General features: G+C 57.6%; 2 protein-coding genes across 2 annotated transcripts; both read left to right on the top strand.

Moving 5' to 3' along the window:
• Positions 1-348: 348 nt before the first annotated feature.
• AZU1 (azurocidin 1) lies at positions 349-5,217 on the top strand. The gene is made up of 5 exons (XM_056112982.1): positions 349-412; positions 654-810; positions 1,807-1,948; positions 3,552-3,785; positions 4,990-5,217. The coding sequence occupies exons 1-5, from the start codon at positions 349-351 to the stop codon at positions 5,170-5,172; spliced, it is 780 nt and encodes a 259-aa protein (XP_055968957.1). The 3' UTR covers positions 5,173-5,217.
• Positions 5,218-12,355: 7,138 nt separating this feature from the next.
• PRTN3 (proteinase 3) lies at positions 12,356-17,480 on the top strand. The gene is made up of 5 exons (XM_056112983.1): positions 12,356-12,422; positions 13,302-13,467; positions 13,782-13,923; positions 15,419-15,649; positions 17,163-17,480. The coding sequence occupies exons 1-5, from the start codon at positions 12,356-12,358 to the stop codon at positions 17,478-17,480; spliced, it is 924 nt and encodes a 307-aa protein (XP_055968958.1).
• Positions 17,481-19,659: the final 2,179 nt, after the last annotated feature.

Below are 19,659 nucleotides of genomic sequence, written 5' to 3' on the forward strand. Positions count from 1 at the left end.
CTCTGGAGGTTAGTTCCTAGGTTCTGTGGATTGGGGGGCACAGGGGGTGCTGGGCAGGGAAACTGAGGCCCTTGCTGTCACCTTCACATCTGCCACTGCTGTCGGGCCCCTGACCACACCCGGAAGTGCGGCCTGTTTTACGGGTTTGAGGCGGAGGAGGGGAGACGAAGGGAGTGGGGGTAACGGGGGCGCAAAACAGCAGTTGGAGGCGCCCAGTGGGAGAACAGTTGGTGGTTTGGGGGTGTCTTGGGCAACTTCCCACTTTGGGGGAGCGTGGGGCTGGCCTCTGCCTGGTGGGGTGCAGGCGACTATAAGGTTGCAGTCTGCAGGGAGCCCAGCCCCTCCACCATGGCCACCCTCAGACTCCTGAGCCTGCTGGTCGGCTTGGCCGTGTTCCCCGCCTGCAGCAGGGGTGAGTGCCTGGCCTGGGGGGTCTGGAACAGGGGGCCTGGGGTGAGGAGAGCTTCAGGTAGCTGGAGCTTGGGAGGCTCTCTTTTTTTCTTTTCTGGAGTTGGGTGTGGGGCTGGAATGAGAATTGTACTTTATGGATGTTTGTTTTTATTTTGCTATTATTTTGTGTGTTTGGGGGCACCCCCTTTTCCTGTCTCCCCGTCCAGCTGACCGGAGATAACCTCCCGCCGCTTGGTCCCCAGGTTCAGCCTCTTGCTCCGACATCGTGGGCGGCAGGAAGGTGTCCCGCAGAGAGATCCCCTTTCTGGTCTCCCTCCAGGATCAGGGCCAGCACTTCTGTGGGGGGGCCCTGGTGCACGCCCGATTCGTGCTCACGGCAGCCAGCTGCTTCGGCAACAAGTGAGGAGGACTCCAGGGGAGCAAGCGGGGAGGGTGAGGGAAGTGCTGGGGATGGGCAGGGGTGAGGAGGGGTGAGGAAGGTACAGGGGGGAGTAGGGTGCAGGATGAGGTGGGGTGAGCAAGGTGCAGGGGTGATGACAGTGCAGGGGTGAGGAGGGGTGAGGAGGGGCGAAGAGGGTGCAGGAATGAGCAAGGTGCAGGGGTGAGGAGGAGTGAGGAGGGTGCAGGGATGAGGAGGATGCAGGTGTGAGCAAGGTGCAGGGGTGAGGAGGGATGAGGAGGGTGTAGGGGTGAGATGGGGTGAGGAGGGTGCATGCAGGGGTGAGCAAGGTGTGGGGGTGAGGAGGGGTGAGGAGGGGTGAAGAGGGTGCAGGGATGAGCAAGATGCAGGGGTGAGGAGGGGTAAGGAGGGTGCAGGGGTGAGGACGGTGCAGGGGTGAGGAGGGGTGAAGAGGGTGCAGGGATGAGCAAGGTGCAGGGGTGAGGAGGGGTGAAGAGGGTGCAGGGATGAGCAAGGTGCAGGGGTGAGGAGGGGTGAGGAGGGGTGAAGAGGGTGCAGGGATGAGCAAGGTGCAGGGGTGAGGAGGGGTGAGGAGGGGTGAGGAGGGGTGAAGAGGGTGCAGGGATGAGCAAGGTGCAGGGGTGAGGAGGGGTGAAGAGGGAGCAGGGGTGAGATTGGGTGAGGAGGGTGCAGGGGTGAGGATGGTGCAGGGGTGAAGAGGGGTGAGGAGGGGTGAAGAGGGTGCAGGAAAGTGCAGGAATGAGCAAGGTGCAGGGGTGAGGAGGGGTGAGGAGGGTGCAGGGATGAGGAGGGTTCAGGTGTGAGCAAGGAGCAGGAGTGAGGAGGGTGTTGCAGTGAGCAAGAGGGCACTGGTCAAAGGACTCGCACAAGGAAGTGGGTCCCTGGAGCAGGGAGGCCGGGCCTGGGTTGGGGAGCAGAAGCCCGCCCCCCCTCCTGGGGCTGAGGAGCGTTTCTGCGCCTGTCCCTGTCCCCAGGAACCCTGGAGGGGCGACGGTGGTGCTGGGAGCCTACGACCTCCGGCGGCGGGAGCGCTCGCGGCAGGTCTTCTCCATCAGCCGGATCAGCGAGAACGGCTACGACCCGCAGGAGAACCTGAATGACCTGCTGCTGCTGCAGGTGTGGGGGCTGCGAGCTCCGGGGAGGGGGTGGTCCTGAGGAATAAGGAGGCTGGAGAGCACGGGGCCGGGGGGGCTGACCGGGGGGCGGGGTCCAGGCTGGGGGAGAGCTGGGGGTTGGGTCGGGATGGAGGCTGGGGGTCATAAGGTTGGACTGGGGGGCTGGGGGGGCTTGGGGTCCCCGGCTGGAGGGTTCAGGTAGGGAACTCAGAGATGGAGGCTGGGGGGCTTGGGAGGTACCAGGGGGTCTTGGTGCTCAGGAAGGCCTGGGGTAGTTAGGGAGCTCAGAGGCGGGAGTTGGGGTCTCAGGACTGTGACTGGTATTGGTGGTCTCTGGAAGTCCTGAGGGACTATGGGGCTCAGGAAGGACCCTGAGAGCGGGGGCACCCCTAGTTGGGGAATAATTGGGGCTCCCCTGTGGCTCCCTCCCTCCCTGGGCAGAATGACCAGCTGCATCTCCTTATCAACCCTGGGGGGTGGGGGGGGGCGGGAGTGTGTCTAATTCTTTCTGCCCGTTACAGAGTGACCAGTGACCAGGGCTGGAGCAATAGCACAGCGGGTAGGGCGTTTGCCTTGCACGCGGCTGACCCGGCCAACCTGAGTTCGATTCCTCCACCCCTCTCGGAGCCCGGCAAGCTACCGAGAGTATCTCGCCCGCATGGCAGAGCCTGGCAAGCTACCCGTGATGTATTCGATATGCCAAACACAGTAACAAGTCTCACAATGTTACTGGGCCCACTCGAGCAAATCCATGAACAAGGGGAAGACAGTGACACAGTGACCAGGGACCCCCACATTAGCTTCCTTTTCTTTTGGGGAATTCATTTTGGCGGCCACATCCGGCAGTGCTCAGGGATCACTCCTGGGGGGACTCAGGGGAGGGTGGTGCTGGGGATGGATCCAGGGTCTGGCCTGTGCGAGGCAAACACTCTCCGCTTTGTACTTTCCCTTTGACCTGCAGATTCTGTCCTTTGGGCCCCATCTTGGGGAGACACAGATGGCAGTAGGAGGGGGATGTGGGATTCCCAAGCCAACTGGAACCCGGGGCGGGGGTGCCTGAGCGATAGTCCACCGGGGAGGATGTTTGCCTTGCACGATTCCTGGCATCCCTTGCGTCCAGGAGTCATTCCTGAGTGCAGAGCCAGGAACAGCCCCTGAACATCGCTAATAAATAATCCCTGTCACTGTCACTGTCCTCCCGTGGTTCATCGATTTGCTCGAGCGGGCCCAGTAACATCTCCATTGTGACAATTGTCACTGTGTCCAGCATATCGTATACGTCACGGGAAGCTTGCCAATAAATTTTTTTTTTTTTTTTGCTTTTTGGGTCACACCCGGCGATGCACAGGGTTCACTCCTGGCTCTGTACTCAGGAGTTAGTCCTGGCGGTGCTCAGAGGACCATATGGGATGCTGGGAATCGAACCCGGGTCGGCCGCGTGCAAGGCAAACGCCCTACCCGTTGTGCTATTTCTCCAGTCCCATTGCCAATAAATATTTTTAAAGCTAATAATTATGAGAATGATAATAATAATAATAAGCCGGGCCGGTTGGAGCCCGGATGCAGGCACCGGGTCCAGCGTCTGACTCCGTTTCCCTCCCCAGCTGGACCGCGAGGCCAACCTCAGCCGCGAGGTGGCGCTGCTGCCGCTGCCGGCGCAGAACGCGTCCCTGGAAGCGGGCACCCGCTGCCGCGTGGCGGGCTGGGGCAACCAGCGCTCCGGGGGCCGCCCCTCCCGCTTCCCCAGGGCCATCAACGTCACCATCACCTCCGAGGACCAGTGCCGACCGGGCAATGTGTGCACGGGAGTGCTCAGCCGTCGGGGGGGCGTCTGCCAGGTACTACCCCCCCCCCACCCGGGGCGGAATGAGAACTGCCCTTGGGAATGGACGTTTATTTCATTTCATTTCATTAATTTAATTAATTTTTGTTTGGGGGTCATCTCCGGCGGCGGGGGGTGACTCCTGACTCTGCACTCAGGGGTCATTCCCGAGGGTGCTCAGGGGACCCTGTGGGATGCCCGGGGTCGAACCTGGACCTGGGTCGGCTGCATGCAAGGCAGGCACCCTCCCTGCTGGACTATCTCTCCGACCTCTGAATGGATGTTTGTTTATTTATTTATTTATTTATTTATTTATTTATTGCTTTTGGGGTCACACCTGGTAATGCACAGGGGTTACTCCTGGCTCTGCACTCAGGAGTTACTCCTGGCGGTGCTCGGGGGACCATATGGGACGCTGGGAGTCAAACCCCGGTCGGCCGCGTGCAAAGCAAACGCCCTACCCGCTGTGCTATCTTTCCAGTCCCAAGGATGTTTATTTTTTATTCTAGTATTTTTTGGGGGGAGGGGGCAAACCAGACGTTGCTCAGAAGTTACTCCTGGCTCTGTGCTCAGGAATCGCTCTTGGCAGTGCTGGTGTGTGTGTGTGTGTGTGTGTGTGTGTGTGTGTGTGTGTGTATGTGGTGTAGGGGGGGACCCTATGGGGTGCTGGGGATTGAAGCCAGATCAGCCACTTGCAAGTCAAGTGCTTTCCTGGCTGTCCTATCCCTCCATTCCCCTGAGTGATTTTTTTTTTCTTTTTGGGTCACACCCGGTGATGCTCAGGGGTTACTCCTGGCTCATGCACTCAGGAATTGCTCCTGGCGGTGCTCGAGGGACCATATGGGATGCTGGGAATCGAACCTGTGTTGGTCATGTTGGCTGCGTGCAAGGCAAACGCCCTACCTGCTGTGCTATTGCTCCAGCCTCTCCCCTGAGTGATTTTAATATGAAAGTCGAAGGTTTCTTTCTTGACAACCTCTATGCTATAGCCAGCAGGCTAGTGGGGGGCATGGATCTAGATGGTCCTTGGGGAGCTGCTAAAAATGACTGTGGCACTTCAATTTTAAGCAGAAGTTGATCCGGGAAAAGCCAGCTTGGGGGGGAGGAAGTAAGGGGCAATTCAGCAGGTGCAAATGGCCTGGGGTAGGTGTGGGTCTAGACAGACTGGGGAGCAGGAGGGGGCTTTAGTCTGGAGTTCCTGACCAGTCTTCCCCCAACAGGGTGACGGGGGCACACCTCTCATCTGCGACGGGCTGGCATACGGCGTGGCTTCCTTCTCCCTTGGGCCCTGTGGCAGGGGCCCCGACTTCTTCACCAATGTGGCACTTTTCCGGAACTGGATCGATTCTGTGCTGAACGCCCCGACGGAGGGTCTCATCACCCCACCCCAGAGAGCCCTGTGAGGGCTCCCGGGACCCCACTAGCTCATGCCCCCTGCACTCTGTCCTTCTCTGCTATGCACACACACGCCTCCACCGGCTGACTGCCATGAGTAATAAAGATATGATTTTTCTGTCTCTCTGATTTCTACTTTGTTTTTTTGTTTTTGTTTTTGTTTTTTTTTTTGGTTTGTGGCCACATCCGGCAGTGCTCAGGGTTTCCCTCTGGCTCAGGGATCGTGCCTAGTGGGGCTTGGGGGGGCCCTATGGGGTGCCAGGGATGGAACCCAGGTCAGCAGTGAACAAGGCCAGTGCCCTCCCCTCCCCGCTGTACTATCACTCTGGCCCTTACCAAAGTTTCTTTTTTGGTTTGGGGGCCGCAACTAGTGGGAGTATGAAGCGATTCCTGGCTCTGTGCTTGGGGGTCCTCCTAGGGAGTGCTAGGAACAGGGACCGAGCCCCCCCCCTACATTTGAGCCTCATTTATTTTTCTTCTCTATGTTTCATGGGCTGGAGTGATAGCACAGCGGGTAGGATGTTTTCCTTGCACGAGGCCAACCTGGGTTCAATTCCCAGCATCCCATAGGGTCCCCCAAGCACCGCCAAGAGTAATTTCTGAGTTCAGAGCCAGGAGTAACCCCTGTGCATCACCAGATGTGACCCAAAAAGAAAAAAAAAACAAAAATCAAACATACCAAAAATAAAAGGGGTCTCAGAGACCTAGTACAGGGGTCATGGCAGTTGCCTTGCACACAGCTGACAATGGTTCCATCCCCGGCACCTCATCGGGTCCCCTGAGCCCTGCCAGGAGGGATCCCTGAGCACAGAGCCAGGAGTCAGCCCTGAGAACTGGTCAATGTGTCCCCAAACACCACCGAAGTCCTAAGCTCTCACACCATAGACACAAAATCAGCTCCCCAGGGGCCAGTAGGGAAAACCCAGGGAGCCCCCAGCACCGGAGACTCCCCTCCTCTCGCCTGCTTTGACTGTGTTCAAAGGTGCTTCCCGCAGCGGGTAGGGCGGTTGCCTAGCACGCGGCCGACCCGGGTTCGATTCCCAGCATCCCATATGGTCCCCCAAGCACCACCAGGAGTGATTCCTGAGTGCAAAGCCAGGAGTAACCCCTGAGCATCGCCGGGTGTGACCCAAAAAGCAAAAAAAAAAAAAAAAAAAAGGTGCTTCCTGGGGTGGGGCGCAGTGAGGAGGAGGCTGGGGTCCGGCCTCCTGGGGACTTCCCTGGTCTCAACAACCTCCAGGATGGGGCTGGGGGTGCTCTTGGTCCCCCGTAGTACCTAGGACAGTGCCTCTCAACCACCCACCCCAGATACGGAGGGGTGGGCATGAGTGGTAGATTCATTCAGAATCGGTACATCCTTGGAAACATTTTTGGGGGGCTGAGAACCTCCATGCGGTGCTCAGGATAACCAGTGTGCTCCCTCATTGCCACTCTCAGCCAAGGGGCCCAACGGTCCAACCCAAGGCTTGCTCAGGTCCTGGAGTGTCAGGGATGTTCCAGGGTTCCTCAGCCACGCTCAGAGACGCCCCAAAGCTGCACCTGGTGGTGCTGGGGGCCCTCTGGGGTGCTAAAGGCTGAATCTGAGCTCGCTGCATGCAAGACATGAACGTCAAACCTGTAATATTGGGACTGGAGTGATATGGAACACAATGGGTAGGGCGTTTGCCTTGCATGTGGCCGATCCGGGTTCGATTCCCAGCATCCCAGATGGTCCCCCAAGCACCGCCAGGAGTAATTCCTGAGTGCAGAGCCAGGAGGAACCCCTGTGCATTGCCAGGTGTGACCCAAAAAGGAAAAAAAAAACAGGAGGTGAATCCCCCACCTGCCACCCCAAGACTTGCTGCCAATAAAATTTAAATAAAATAAATAATTAATAAAATAAAATGCAGCATCCAGGGCTGGAGAGATAGCACAGTGGGTAGGGCATTTGCCTTGCACGCGGCCGACCCGGGTTCGATTCCCAGCATCCCATATGGTCCTCCAAGCACCGCCAGGAGTAATTCCTGAGTGCAGAGCCAGGAGGAACCCCTGTGCATTGCCGGGTGTGACCCCCAAAAGAAAACAAACAAACAAAAACCTGTAATATCTTCTCTTTTCCTTTTTTGAGTCATACTCAACGATGCTCAGGGGTTACTTCTGGCTCTGCATTCAGTAATTACTCCTGGCAGTGATGGGAGACCCTATGGGATGCCAGGGATTGAACCCGGGTCAGCTGCATGCAAGGCAAATGCCCTACCCACTGTACTATCTCTCTGGCCCCTCTCTTGTAATATCTTGGGGTCAGAGAAGAGAGGGTATAGCATTTGCTTTTTTTTTTTTTTTTGTCGACACCTGGCGGGGCTCTGGGGGTCCCTTATGGGGTATGAGGGCCCAAAGCCAGCACCTGCCCTGCTGCTAGCAGCAGTTTAAACCTCTAGGAGGGGGGCTGGAGAGATAGCACAGAGGGGAGGGCATTTGCTTTGCACGCAGCCGACCTGGGTTCGATCCCCGGCATCCCATATGGCCCCCTGAGCACTGCCAGGAGTAACTCCTGAGTGCAGAGCCAGGAGTGACCCCTGTGCATCGCCAGGTGTGACCCAAAAAGAAACAAAAAACCCACCTCTAGGAGGGTAGAGAAGAAACACTCACCAAATTGGCGGGGAAGAGGGGTGGTCCCTGCCACCCCTTTTGAAATCACACCAGGTTGGGGAAATTTGCGGAATCTGCATAATATCCCCCCCGCACCCCATCTTTCCCAACTTGGGGGTACACATCAACCTTGGAGCAGGGTGGTTGCAAAAGGGACCCTGGATTGCCCCAACCCCCCAACTGTCCTAAACCCAAGGGCCCCCCACCGTCACCTCAAAGAGAGGTCCCGGATATGTCCCCATGGCTCTGGGGGGGTGAGGCTGCACACCTTGGACAGGGGCTGGACTGGGCAGGAATTTGCCTTTGACCTCAAGTCCCTGAGTGTCCCTCCCACACCGGTCACTCCTAGGAATAGTCAGAATCCCCAAGGGGTGGTGACCCTGGATCCCTCCATCCCCTGGAGGAATGTTGAGATGGATTATAGGGGGACCCCTTTCTGCTCCAGGCCTCGCTAGATGAGTCAGCAACACCGGACTGGGGGTGCCTGGAGGTGAGAGGTGGGGCAGGATCTAGGGGCTGCAAGGAGCTGCTGGGGGTTGGAGGGTTTTAGAGGAGAAGGTTGGGGGAGGGCGCTGGCCTTGCACACAGCTGACCTGGGTTCGACCTCCGGCATCCCAAAGGCACCCTCAAGCACGCCAGGAGTAATTCTTGAGCACGGAGACCTGAGCACTGCCCGGATGATGTAGCCCCAAAATCAAAAATAATAATAATAATAATAAAATAAAAAGAAAAAACAGGGCTGGAGCGATAACACAGCAGGTAGGGTGTTTGCTTTGCACGCGGCCGACCCGGGTTCGATTCCCAGCATCCCATAGGGTCCCTCAAACACCGCCAGGAGTGATTTCCTGAGTGCAGGGACAGGAGTAACCCCTGAGCATTGCCGGGTGTGATGCCCCAAAAAATAAAAAAAAAAAAACAGGGGCTGGAGCAATAGCACAGTGGGTAGGGCGTTTGCCTTGCACGCGGTCGACCTGGGTTCGATTCCCAGCATCCCATATGGTCCCCTGAGCACCTCCAGGAGTGATTCCTGAGTGCAGAGCCAGGAGTAAGCCCTGAGCATCGCCGGGTGTGACCCCCCCCCAAAATAAAAAAAACCAGAAGACAGGGAGTTTGGGGAGCCCCTGGAGCCTCTGGCGTGATGCTGGCTGGGTGCTGGCCAGGGCCTTTCCGGCGGCTTCAACTGTGAGTGATGAAACCGATCCACAACGGCTCTGGGTGTTGGGACTGTGAGCTTCCCACAGGACCCCGCTGCGAGGACCCAGTTCTGCCAGCGCTGGGGAATCTGGGGACAACAACACCCTTTTGAAATGCACCGACGGTTGGTCACAGCTGGGGGGGACCCAGTCCCTTCTCCCAGCCCCCTGCCCCGTGCACCTAGAGACCTTCCCTCAAATACACACCCAAACCTCAGACCCGGGTTTTCTTTTCCTTTTTTTCCCCCCCTTTTTGGGTCACATCTTGCTATGCTCAGGGGTTACTCCTGGCTCTGCACTCAGGAATTACTCCTGGCGGTGCTTGGAGGACCCTCTAGGAGGCTGGGGATCAAACCCGGACCAGCTGTGTGCAAGGCAAAAACCCTCCCTGCAGTACTATCACTCTGGTCTCCTTATTTATTTATATTTTGACTTTTTTTGGGGGGGTGGTTAATGCGTGGCAATGCTCAGGGGTTCCTCCTGGCTCTGCACTCAGGAATCACTGCTGGCAGTGCTCGGGCAACCCTATGGGATGCTGGGGATCGAACCGAGGTCAGCCGCATGCAGAGCAAACACCTTCCCCGCTGTATCCTGCTGTATTATCACTCCTGCTCCCTTATTTATTTTTTTTCTTTTTGGGTCAAGCCCAGCGATGCACAGGGGTTACTCCTGGCTCTGCACTCAGGAATTACTCCTGGCGGTTCTTGGGAAACCATGGGATGCTGGGGATTGAACCCAGGTCAGCCGCGTGCAAGGCAAACGCCCTCCTCACTAAATTATCAGCCCATCTTCCTTATGTTTTTGCTTTTGGGGCAGACTCCTGCTTTCAGCCCCTGCCTGAACCCCACCCCCAGACTTTCTCTAGCCCTCACACTTCACCCCAGGTGATTTCGGGCTTCACCCCTGTTATTTCTTTTTTTTTCCTTTTTCTTTCTTTAACTTTTTTGGGCCACAACCAGTGATGCTCAGGGCTGAGTCTTGGCTCTGTGCTCAAGAATCACTCCTGACAGTGCTAAAGGGACCCTGTGGAGTTCTGGGGATGGACCCGGTCAGCTCTGTGCAAGGCAAACGCCCTCCCCACTGTCCTCTCTCCTGGCCCCTCATCCCAGACATTTTGAGGAATTAGGAATTCAAACGTGGCGCCAGCCAGGCCGGACCATGGAGGGGTGAGGAGGTTGGGGCATTGCTCTGTGTCTGACCACTCCTATGTTTGATGGAAGGCGTGAAGCCAGATTGCGGGGCCAGGGGGGCACCACCTACACCCAGGCAGTCCAAGGTCTGGCAAGCTCAGGCCAGGTGGGCCATTGAGGGAGGTGCTGAGAAGGGGGATGCAGCTGTCCCAGAAACCTTGGGAGGTTTCTTTGGGGGGTCACACCTGGTGATGCACAGGGGTTATTCCTGGATCATGTGCTCATGAGTTACTCCTGGCGGTGCTTGGGGAACCATATGAGATGCTGAGGATTGAACCCGGGTTGGTCATGTGCAAGGCAAATGCCCTACCCACTGTGCTATCGCTCCAGCCCCCAGAAACCTTGGGGTTTGGATCTCCTAGTGGGTCTAGCTGGGAATCCGAGCTCTCACCATGGGCCCTCAACTGGGGGTCTCAGTTTTCCCATCTATAAATTAGGCCTGAGGGTGATTCCTCCTTTCGTACCCCAGCGCAGAGTCTCCTGCCTCCGTGCCTGGCTGTCCTCACCGGGGCCCCTTGGACGGGAGCGGGTTGAGTTTCCCTCCCCACCCTGACCAGGCTCCGGCAGCCAAAGACCTCCAGAACCAGCCACCACCATGCTGAGACCACTCTCCGCACACTTGAAGGCACCGGCAGAGGAACAAAGGCACGCGAGTCCCGGGGCTGAGGTCTCCAAGCCTGCTTGGATTGGGGCTGAGCATCCTCCCCCGAGATACTGCAAATTCCAGTAGGCGGGGGTCACACCCACCAACTGGCCCCCTGGCGCCGTGTAATCTCATCAACGGCCAAGACTCAGAGACTATAAAACCCAGCTCCCAGAAGTGCGCAGCCACAAATGCGGCCGCACGACATCTTATCATCTCATTCCTACTTTGGACAAACTGGCAGGCTACCGAATGTAACCTGCCCACACTGCAGAGTCTGGCAAACTCCCCGTGGCGTACCCAATATGCCAAATACCAGTAACAATGAAGGGTCTCAATCTCCTAACTCTGAAAGAGCCTTGAATATGGCACTTTTTTTTTAAATGCCTCAGGGCTAGGACGAAGGAGATGTTACTGGGGCCTGCTCGAGGCAATCGACGAATAACAGGATGGTTGTGATTGTGATTTTATCCCAGTGACAGAGATCAGGGAGAGAATACACAGTGAGGTTCTGTGCCTTGCCCACAGCTGATACTGGTTTAATGTCCTGTTTTATTTTTGTTTGGGGGACACATCCAGCAATGCTCAGGGCTGACTCCTGGCGCTGTGCTCAAGAATCACTCCTGGTGGTGTTCGGGGAACCCTATGGGGTGCCGGGAATCGAACCTGGGTCGGCCACGTGCAAGGCCAGGGCCCTCCCCACTGTCCTATCACTCCGGCCCCTCATACTGTTCTGTCTCTCTGAGTTTCCTGTTCTTCACTGTCTCACAGGGACGCGGGGGGCAGGATGCTGAGGGGACCTCGCTCCTTTTTTTGGTGGATGAAGCTGGGTCGGGTCGAGCCCAGGTCATTCATGCTCAAGGCAAATGCCCTCACGCCGGCAGCCCCTGCCCCCCATCCCCACCCCCAGGTCTGAGCCATCTGTGTCACCTCCCTACCAAGGGGGCACAGTCACTTCCTTCTGGTGTCAGGAGCCCAGGGACAATGTGGGGAGGGGTCCTGTCTTGGGGGCACAGTCACTTCCTTCTGGTGTCAGGAGCCCAAGGACAATGTGGGGAGGGGTCCTCTCTTGGTTTGTGTCATTCTGAGGGAACCCCCCCTTTTTTTTTGCTTTTTTTTGGTCATACCCAGTGATGCACAGGGGTTACTCCTGGCTCTGCATTCAGGAATTACTCCTGGCGGTGCTCGGGGGACCATATGGGATGCTGGGAATTGAACCCGGGTCCGCCGTGTGCAAGGCAAATGCCCTACCTGCTGTGCTATCGCTCCAGCCCTGGGGATTCCATCCTTGAGGAGACCCCCCAGCCTATTTTGGGAACAACCCGATCCCTGTGCCTATGGGACGAGTGAGGGGGTCCCCAAGTTCAGAGTCTCCACAAGGGGGTTCTACTCCTCAATGTCTTCGTAGCCCCCAAGCTGGGAGGAGGAAGTGCCTGTTCCTTACTATGGGGCAACCCCAACGGCCTCACTGGGCCTCGGGGTTATAAAAGGGTCTGGCGGACATGGGGGCAGAGACTTACGAGCCCCCCACCTGACCATGACTCGCAGCTGTCGACCCCCAAGCCTGGCCCTCATGTCCCTCTTGCTGGCTGTGCTGTTACCTGGTGAGCAGGGACCCCCTGTCTATCCGTCTGTTTGTGTCTGTCTGTCCATCTTCGTATCTGTCTGCACCAGGTAGGTTGGAGGGCAGAATCCTCCCGTTTCTGCCAACCCAATGCCTTCATGGCACAGATGGGGAAACTGAGGCAGAGCTCAGGCAGTTCTTAGAAGGTAGGGCACTTGCCTTCCATGCAGCCAATCCAGGTTCAATCCTCGGCACCCCGTAGGATCCCCTCAGCCCTGCCAGGAGGGATCCCTGAGTGCAGAGCCAGGAATAACCCCTGTGCATCACCGGGTGTGACCCAAAAAGAAAAAAAAAAAGAAACAAAGGGTGAAAACCTTTTCTGGCTTTCTTCCCAGAAGGTGGGAGGCTAAGGATGGCCAGTGTCTGCCTGCAGGGAGCCGCATTCAGCAGGCACTCAAGGCATGAGCCTGGAGGAGTCAAGAGGGAACAGACGGGGGTGAGGCTGAGGAGTGAGTCCTCCCACCGCCAAGCTCTATGGTGCTCCCTGGCCTTCTTCCTGCAACCAGCCCCGACTGTCAGATCTGTGTATCCCTTTCCGGGATCCCCCACTGAGGGTGACCACCCCAGTGCTCTGTCCTGGGGGATCACAGTCCTCCAGACCTGGACTTCCTCCGGTCAACGGGCCTGGACACCGTCAGGAGTCACTCATCTTCCCCAAGATCTCCCCAATCCTGCGGGTATTCCTGATGCACTTTTGCAAGATCTGACCCCCTCCCCCAACCCGCTCCTCCCTGGGGTTCCGGGCAGGAAGAGACGCACTCAGCAGCACTGTCTGGGCCAAGGACACAGGCGCTAGGGGAGAGGGGTGTGTCCCCTGAGTGCGCTGGGATGGCTCCCACAGCCAGGTGTCCCCTCACAGGTGCAGCCGAGGCTGCGGAGATCGTGGGCGGGCGCGAGGCGGAGCCGCACTCGCACCCCTACATGGCATCCCTGCAGCTTCGCTCCGTCAGGGGCAGCCACTTCTGCGGAGGCTCCTTGATCCACCCGCGCTTCGTGCTGACGGCCGCGCACTGCCTGCAGAATATGTGCGTTCCAGGGCGCTAGGGCAGCGGGCATGGGGCGGGGGTGGGGAGGCGGGCGGGGTGTCCCTGCTGGGTGCCAGGGCGAGCCCCTCCAACTCTCGACCTCCTTCCCACCTCACTTGAGTCCCCTGGGAGCCCTCAGGACGCGCGGCGCCAAGGTTCAGCCTCCTGTCGCGGTTCCTGGTCCAGATCCGCCAACTCACCCCAACACTCCTCGGCGACAGATCTGGGTCCGCTATAGCGTGCAAGGAGGGCCATGGGGGGTGGGAGGGACACGGACACGGGGACCCAGCAGTGTGCGCCCTGACTCCTCACAGCGACATCATCAATGTGAATGTGGTGCTCGGGGCCCACGACCTGCAGAGCCCCGAGGCCTCCCAGCAGAGATTCAGCATCGTGCGCAAGTTTGAGAACGACTACGACCCGGAGTTGCATCTCAACGACGTTCTCCTGCTGCAGGTGGGGGCGGGGCTTGGGCTGAGGGCGGGGCCTGGACGGGAGCTGGAGCCAACCAGAAGCTGAGGGCGAGGGGCTGGGGGCGGGATCTGTAAGATGTGGGCGGGGCACTAGGATCCGAGATTCTGAGGCTGGGGCGGGTTTCTGAAGCTGTGGGCGGGGCGGAGCGGGTTTGGAGCCAACCAGAGTGCCGGGGGCGGGGTCTGTGTGGTGTGGGCGGGGCACTGGATTGGGATGGTGAGCGGGGGGGGGTGGGGGCGAGGCCTGAGTCTGTGGGCGGGGCGGAGCGGGTTTGGAGCCAATAGCGGCTGAAGATGAGGTGCTGGGGGCGGGATCTGTGAGATGTAGGCGGGGCACTGGGTGGAGCCTGGAGTCCAACGGCGCGGTTGGGGTGAAAATTGAGTTTTGGTGGTGTGGAGAATTTTGTGCTAAAGCTGAGCTGGGTCATTGGGGGGCGGGGAGGGCATGTTGGAGGTGGGACTGGGTGCGAGTTGGTGGTTGAGGGCGGGGATGCGGGTGGATTGGGTGGTGCTGATTTGCTTGGGTGATCACTGCAGGGCTGCGTCTGAAGGTTGGGTGGCAGGTAGACAAGGCGGGCATTGGGTTTACCCCCTGGGTGGAAAGAGGGGGTCGTGGGGCGGGAGACACCGAAATTGCGGTGGAGGGAAGCTGGCACTATAAGGCGGGTGTGTAACATTGAATGCCTGAAGCCCTATCATTAACAAGATTATGAATCACGGTGCCTCAAATAAAATTTTAAGAAAAGAAGAAAAAAGGGGCCGGAGTGATAGGACAAAGGGGAGGGCTTTGCCTTGCGAGCGACGGACCCGGGTTTGATCCACGGCATCCCATAGCGTCCCTCCGAGCCCCACCAGAGTAATTCCAGAGTGCAGAGCCAAGAGTAACCCCTGAGCACGTGGAATGTGACTCAAAGAGCCCCACCCCCCAAAAAAAATCGGTGCTGGGGAGGAGCTAGTATCCCCGGGGCTGAGGACGGGGTTAGGGTGCAGGGCGGGGCTAGCGGCAAGACTGGGCGGGGCTGGGAGCAATGCCTGGTCCCCAAGCTTCGTTTGGGAAAGGGCTGGAGCGGCCCTCAGGGATGCTCAGGGATTTCTCCTGGTCTGACTCTGCACTCAGGAATCACTCCTGGCTGGGCTTGGGGAACCCTATGGGGTGCCGGGGATAGAACCCTGGCTGACCGCGTCCAGGGGCATCACTCTCAATGCCCAAGTAGGAATCAGCCCTGAGCACCGTTAGATGTGGCCATTGAGCTAAAATAAATAAAGCAAGCAAACAAACAAAATATAACGAAAGAGCAGGGGGCAGGAGAACAGTAGGGGAGGCAGTGGGGCCACCATGATCCAGACTCCCAGGACAGCGACTTTGGAGGGGGAGGGGAGGGTCCATCCAAGGCAGGCTTCCTGGAGGAGGTGATCTTTGACCGCTAACAGACAGATTCTCACTCACTGCCCTGCTGTTGGGCTGTGTTCTGTCCCAGCTGGACCACCCGGCCACTCTCAATGCCCAAGTAGGGGTAACCCAGCTCCCCCAGCAGAACTACGTGGTCCCCCATGGCACCCAGTGCCTGGCCATGGGCTGGGGCCGCCTGGGCACCCGGGCGCCACAGCCCCGGGTCCTGCAGGAGCTCAACGTCACCGTGGTCACCTTCCTGTGCCGGGAGCACAATGTCTGCACGTTCGTGCCTCGCCGCACCGCGGGCATCTGCTTCGTAAGTGTCCCCACCTCGAGGGACGGAGGGGGGTGGGGTTCTCCTAAGAGGCGGGGGGCGGTCTCTGTGCCTCTGTCCGCCAACCCCTGCCACCCCGTTTATGTTCCCATTGCTCCTGTCAGCTTTGAGGCTGTGGGGTCTGCTCCCTCCAGGCCCTCCTCAGGCCCCAAGGAGGCTGGCCTGGTCCCACCCTGGTGGTCACTTCAGTCTCTGGGACTCAGGTCAAAGGCAGGAAGTCCGTGAACATGGAACGCTTCGCCGGAGTGACCCCGTTTTCTTATCATCCACACGTCTTTTATTATCTTTTTTTGTGGGGGCACACCCAGTTGTGCATAGAGGGCACTCCGGGTCGTGTCAGGGGGTCAATTCCGGGGCTCAGAACTGCAGGCTGTAACCCCCAAATATGCAATAATTAATTCAATTAGAAAGACCCTTGCCTGTGGTAATATTGCCTGCAACCCTGGTTCTGATCCCCAGCCCGTAAGCATCGTCAGAGATGACTCATGAGCACGGAGACCTAGAATAGATCTCGAGCACCACCAGGTGTGGGTCACACCCTCCCGCAGCCCCCCATGAAAGACACAGAGTTGAGGGGGCCGGAAGTTGACTCAAAGGGCTGGGGAGGGGACTTTCTTAATTTTTTTTCTTTTGCTTTTTGGGTCACACCTGACAGTGCTCAGGGGTTACTCCTGGCTCATGGACTCAGGAATTACTCCTGGCGGTGCTCAGGGGACCACATGGGATGCTGGGAATCGAACCCGGGTCGGCCACATGCAGGGCAAATGCCCTACCTGCTGTGCTATTCCTCCAGCCTCAGCTTTCTTAAATTTTTGTCTTTTGTCTTTGGCCCACACCCAGCAATGCTCAGGGCTGACTCCTGGCTCTGTGCTCAGGAATCCCTCTCCTGGCGGTGCTCCGTGGATCTGATGGGGTTCCGGGCATTGAATCAGGGCAAATGCCCTGCCCGCTGTACTATTGCTCCAGTCCCCCGTTTAATTTTGTTTTAACTAAAAAAAAATTGGGGTGTCTTTTTTGATTCACACCCCGTGGTGCTCAGCGGTTCCTCCTGGCTCTGCACTCAGGAATCAGTCCTGGAGGTGCTTGGGGGCCCCTTGGGGGTACTGGGGATAGAACCCTGATTCTCCTTTCTGTCCTAATGCTCTGCCCTCCCTGCCCCCACCCCCCGCCCCTATCATCCTCGCATATTTTTTTTTTTTTTTTGCGCCCTAGCGGTGCACAGGGGTTACTCCTGGCTCATGCACTCAGGAATCACTCCTGGTGGTGCTCAGAGTACCATATGGGATGTTGGGAATCGAACCCGGGTCGGCCGCGTGCAAGGCAAACGCCCTACCCGCTGTGCTATCACTCCAGCCCTCATACTAGCATCTCAATGCAAATCCCCGACAGCTAACACGCGTCTGCCCCTTCCCAAAGACTTCTGCAGCCGCAGACCCCAGCCCCTACCCCCACCCCAGGGTGGTGGCAGGGACTTCAGCTCACCCCGCTTTCCCAGGGCGACTCCGGGGGCCCCCTCATCTGCGACGGGGTCCTGCAGGCCGTGGACTCCTTCGTCATCCGGCAGTGCGCCAGCCACCAGTACCCCGACTTCTTCGCCCGCGTGTCCCTCTACGTGGCTTGGATCCGCTCCGTGCTGGACAGCGTCGGGGCTGGCGCCGACTGGCCCACCAGCACCTCGGGTTCCCCGGGGTCCCACAAAGCCTCCACAGGGGGGGCACCGACGCTGAGCAAAGCCGCTCTAGAAAGCCTTGCTGGTGCCCCCCACATCCGGGCACCCAAGGGCCGGCCTCAAAAGCTGAAGCCCCAAGGATAGAGTGACAGGAAACCAGGGCGGGCCCTGGCCTTGCACGCGGCCGACCCAGGGTTCGATTCCGGGCACCCCCCCCCATAGGTCACCTGAGGGCAGCCAGGAGTGACCCCTGAGCACTGGCCGGGTGTGACTCCAAAAACAACAACAACAACAACAAAAGAATTTCTTAATTAAAAAAAATTGAAAAAAAGTTGAAACTCTTAAAAATAAATAAAATTGGGCTAAACTATAGTCCAATGGGGAGGGCATTTACCTGGCACACAGCCGACCCGGGTTTGATTCCCAGCATCCCAGATGACCCCTGAGCACTACTGGGAGTAATTTCTGAGTGCAGGGCCAGGAGCAAACCCTGTGCATCGCCCAAAAGGCAAATAAATAAATAAATAAAGGAGGGATCCCTGAGCACAGAGCTAGGAGTCAGCCCAGAGCACAGCCTGGGGTGGTCCCAAACTAAAAGTATAAAATGAAACAATAAATTGGGGCCGGAGTGATAGCACAGTGGGTAGGATGATAGCCTTGCTCGCGGCCGACCCAGGTTCAATCCCTGGCATTCCATATGGTCCCCCAGCACTGCCAGGAGCAATTCCTGAGTGCAGAGCCAGGAGTAACCCCTGAGCATCGCCGGGTGTGACCCAAAAAGCAAAAAAACAAACAAACAAACAAACAAAAAAACAATAAAACTCTTTCAAAAAACTGAAGTTGCTTCTAATTCCCATGTATCCCTCACATGCAGGGTAGCAGAGGATGTCCAACCTCTGCCCCTGCCGTCCCCGTCTAGGGGTGGGGTCCTCACCGGGCACCCACCCCAGGGCAGTCCATTTTCATGTCTCTGTCTCTTTGCCTGAGAAGTGAAGCTCCCCCATTGTCAGAGAACCCCACCCAGGTTCCTGGGCCTCGGGGTGTCGGGAGTGGGTGGGGCACATTTGCTCCAAGTTTGAGTCTCCCAGCTCTGGGGAAACCAGGCTGTGTAATCGTATCACCTGGGCACTCTATGGTAGAGAGACTATCAGAGGAGGCTTCTAGGAGGAGGTGGCAATGCCTGCAAAACAGGTGAGGCCAGGATGGAAGGAGGCGAGAGGGAGGTGGGGGCAACTCAGGAAGTCATGGGGCCTCCCCAACTATTTAGGGCATTTTCATGAGCACAAACTCTTTATCTATTTCTTTATTTTTTTTTCAAATGGGGTGGGGTGGGGAGGATGCTTAGCCCCGATCCGAGTAGGCTTGGAGATCTCAGCCCCGGGATCCACGTGCCTTTGTTCCTCTGCCGATACCTTCATGTGTTCAGAGAGATCCTCCAAATTCCAGTAGGCAGGGGTCACACCCACCAACTGGCCCCCTGGCGCTGTGTAATCCCATCAACGGTCAAGACTCAGAGACTATAAAACTCAGCTCCCAGAAGCGCGCGGCCACATTTGTGGCCGCACGACATCTTATCATCTCATTCCTACTTTGACAAACTGGCAGGCTACCGAATGCAACCTGCCCACACGGCAGAATCTGGCAGACTCCCCGTGGCGTTCCCAATATGCCAAATACCAGTAACAGTGAAGGGTCTCATTCTCCTAACTCTGAAAGAGCCTTGAATATGGCACTTTAAAAAAAAATCTCAGGGCTAGGACGAAGGAGACGTTACTGGGGCCTGCTCGAGGCAATCGAGGAATAACAGGACGGTTGTGATTGTGATTGATTGGGGTGGGGTCACGACTGGCAATGTCCGGGGACTACTTCTGGCTTTCTCCTTGGGGGTTGATCTCAGTGCTGGACAATGTTTTTGGTTTTTGTTTTGTTTCGTTTTGTTTTGTTCTGCTTGGCTATTTTTGGGTCACACCCGGTGATGCTCAGGGGTTCCTCCTGGCTCTGCCCTCAGGAATTACCCCTGGCAGTGCTCAGGGGACCATATGGGATGCTGGGAATCGAACCCGGGTCAGCAGCATGCAAGGCAAATGCCCTACCCCCTGTGCTATGTATGGCTCCAGCCCCAGTGGGGGACAACGTTGTAGTGGAAATTGAACTTGGGGGGCTGGGCATCGCCAGGTGTGACCCAAAAAGCAAAAAGCATGCAGGGCCGCAGCAGTAATACAGCAAGTAGTAGGATATTTGCCTTAGACACAGCTGACCCAGGTTCGGTCCACGGCATCTCAGAGGGTCCCCCTGAACCTCTGACAACAGATCCAGGAGTCCA

The sequence above is a fragment of the Sorex fumeus genome, unplaced genomic scaffold (genome assembly GCF_029834395.1).
Source record: "Sorex fumeus unplaced genomic scaffold, SorFum_2.1 ptg000019l, whole genome shotgun sequence".
NCBI lineage: Eukaryota > Metazoa > Chordata > Mammalia > Eulipotyphla > Soricidae > Sorex > Sorex fumeus.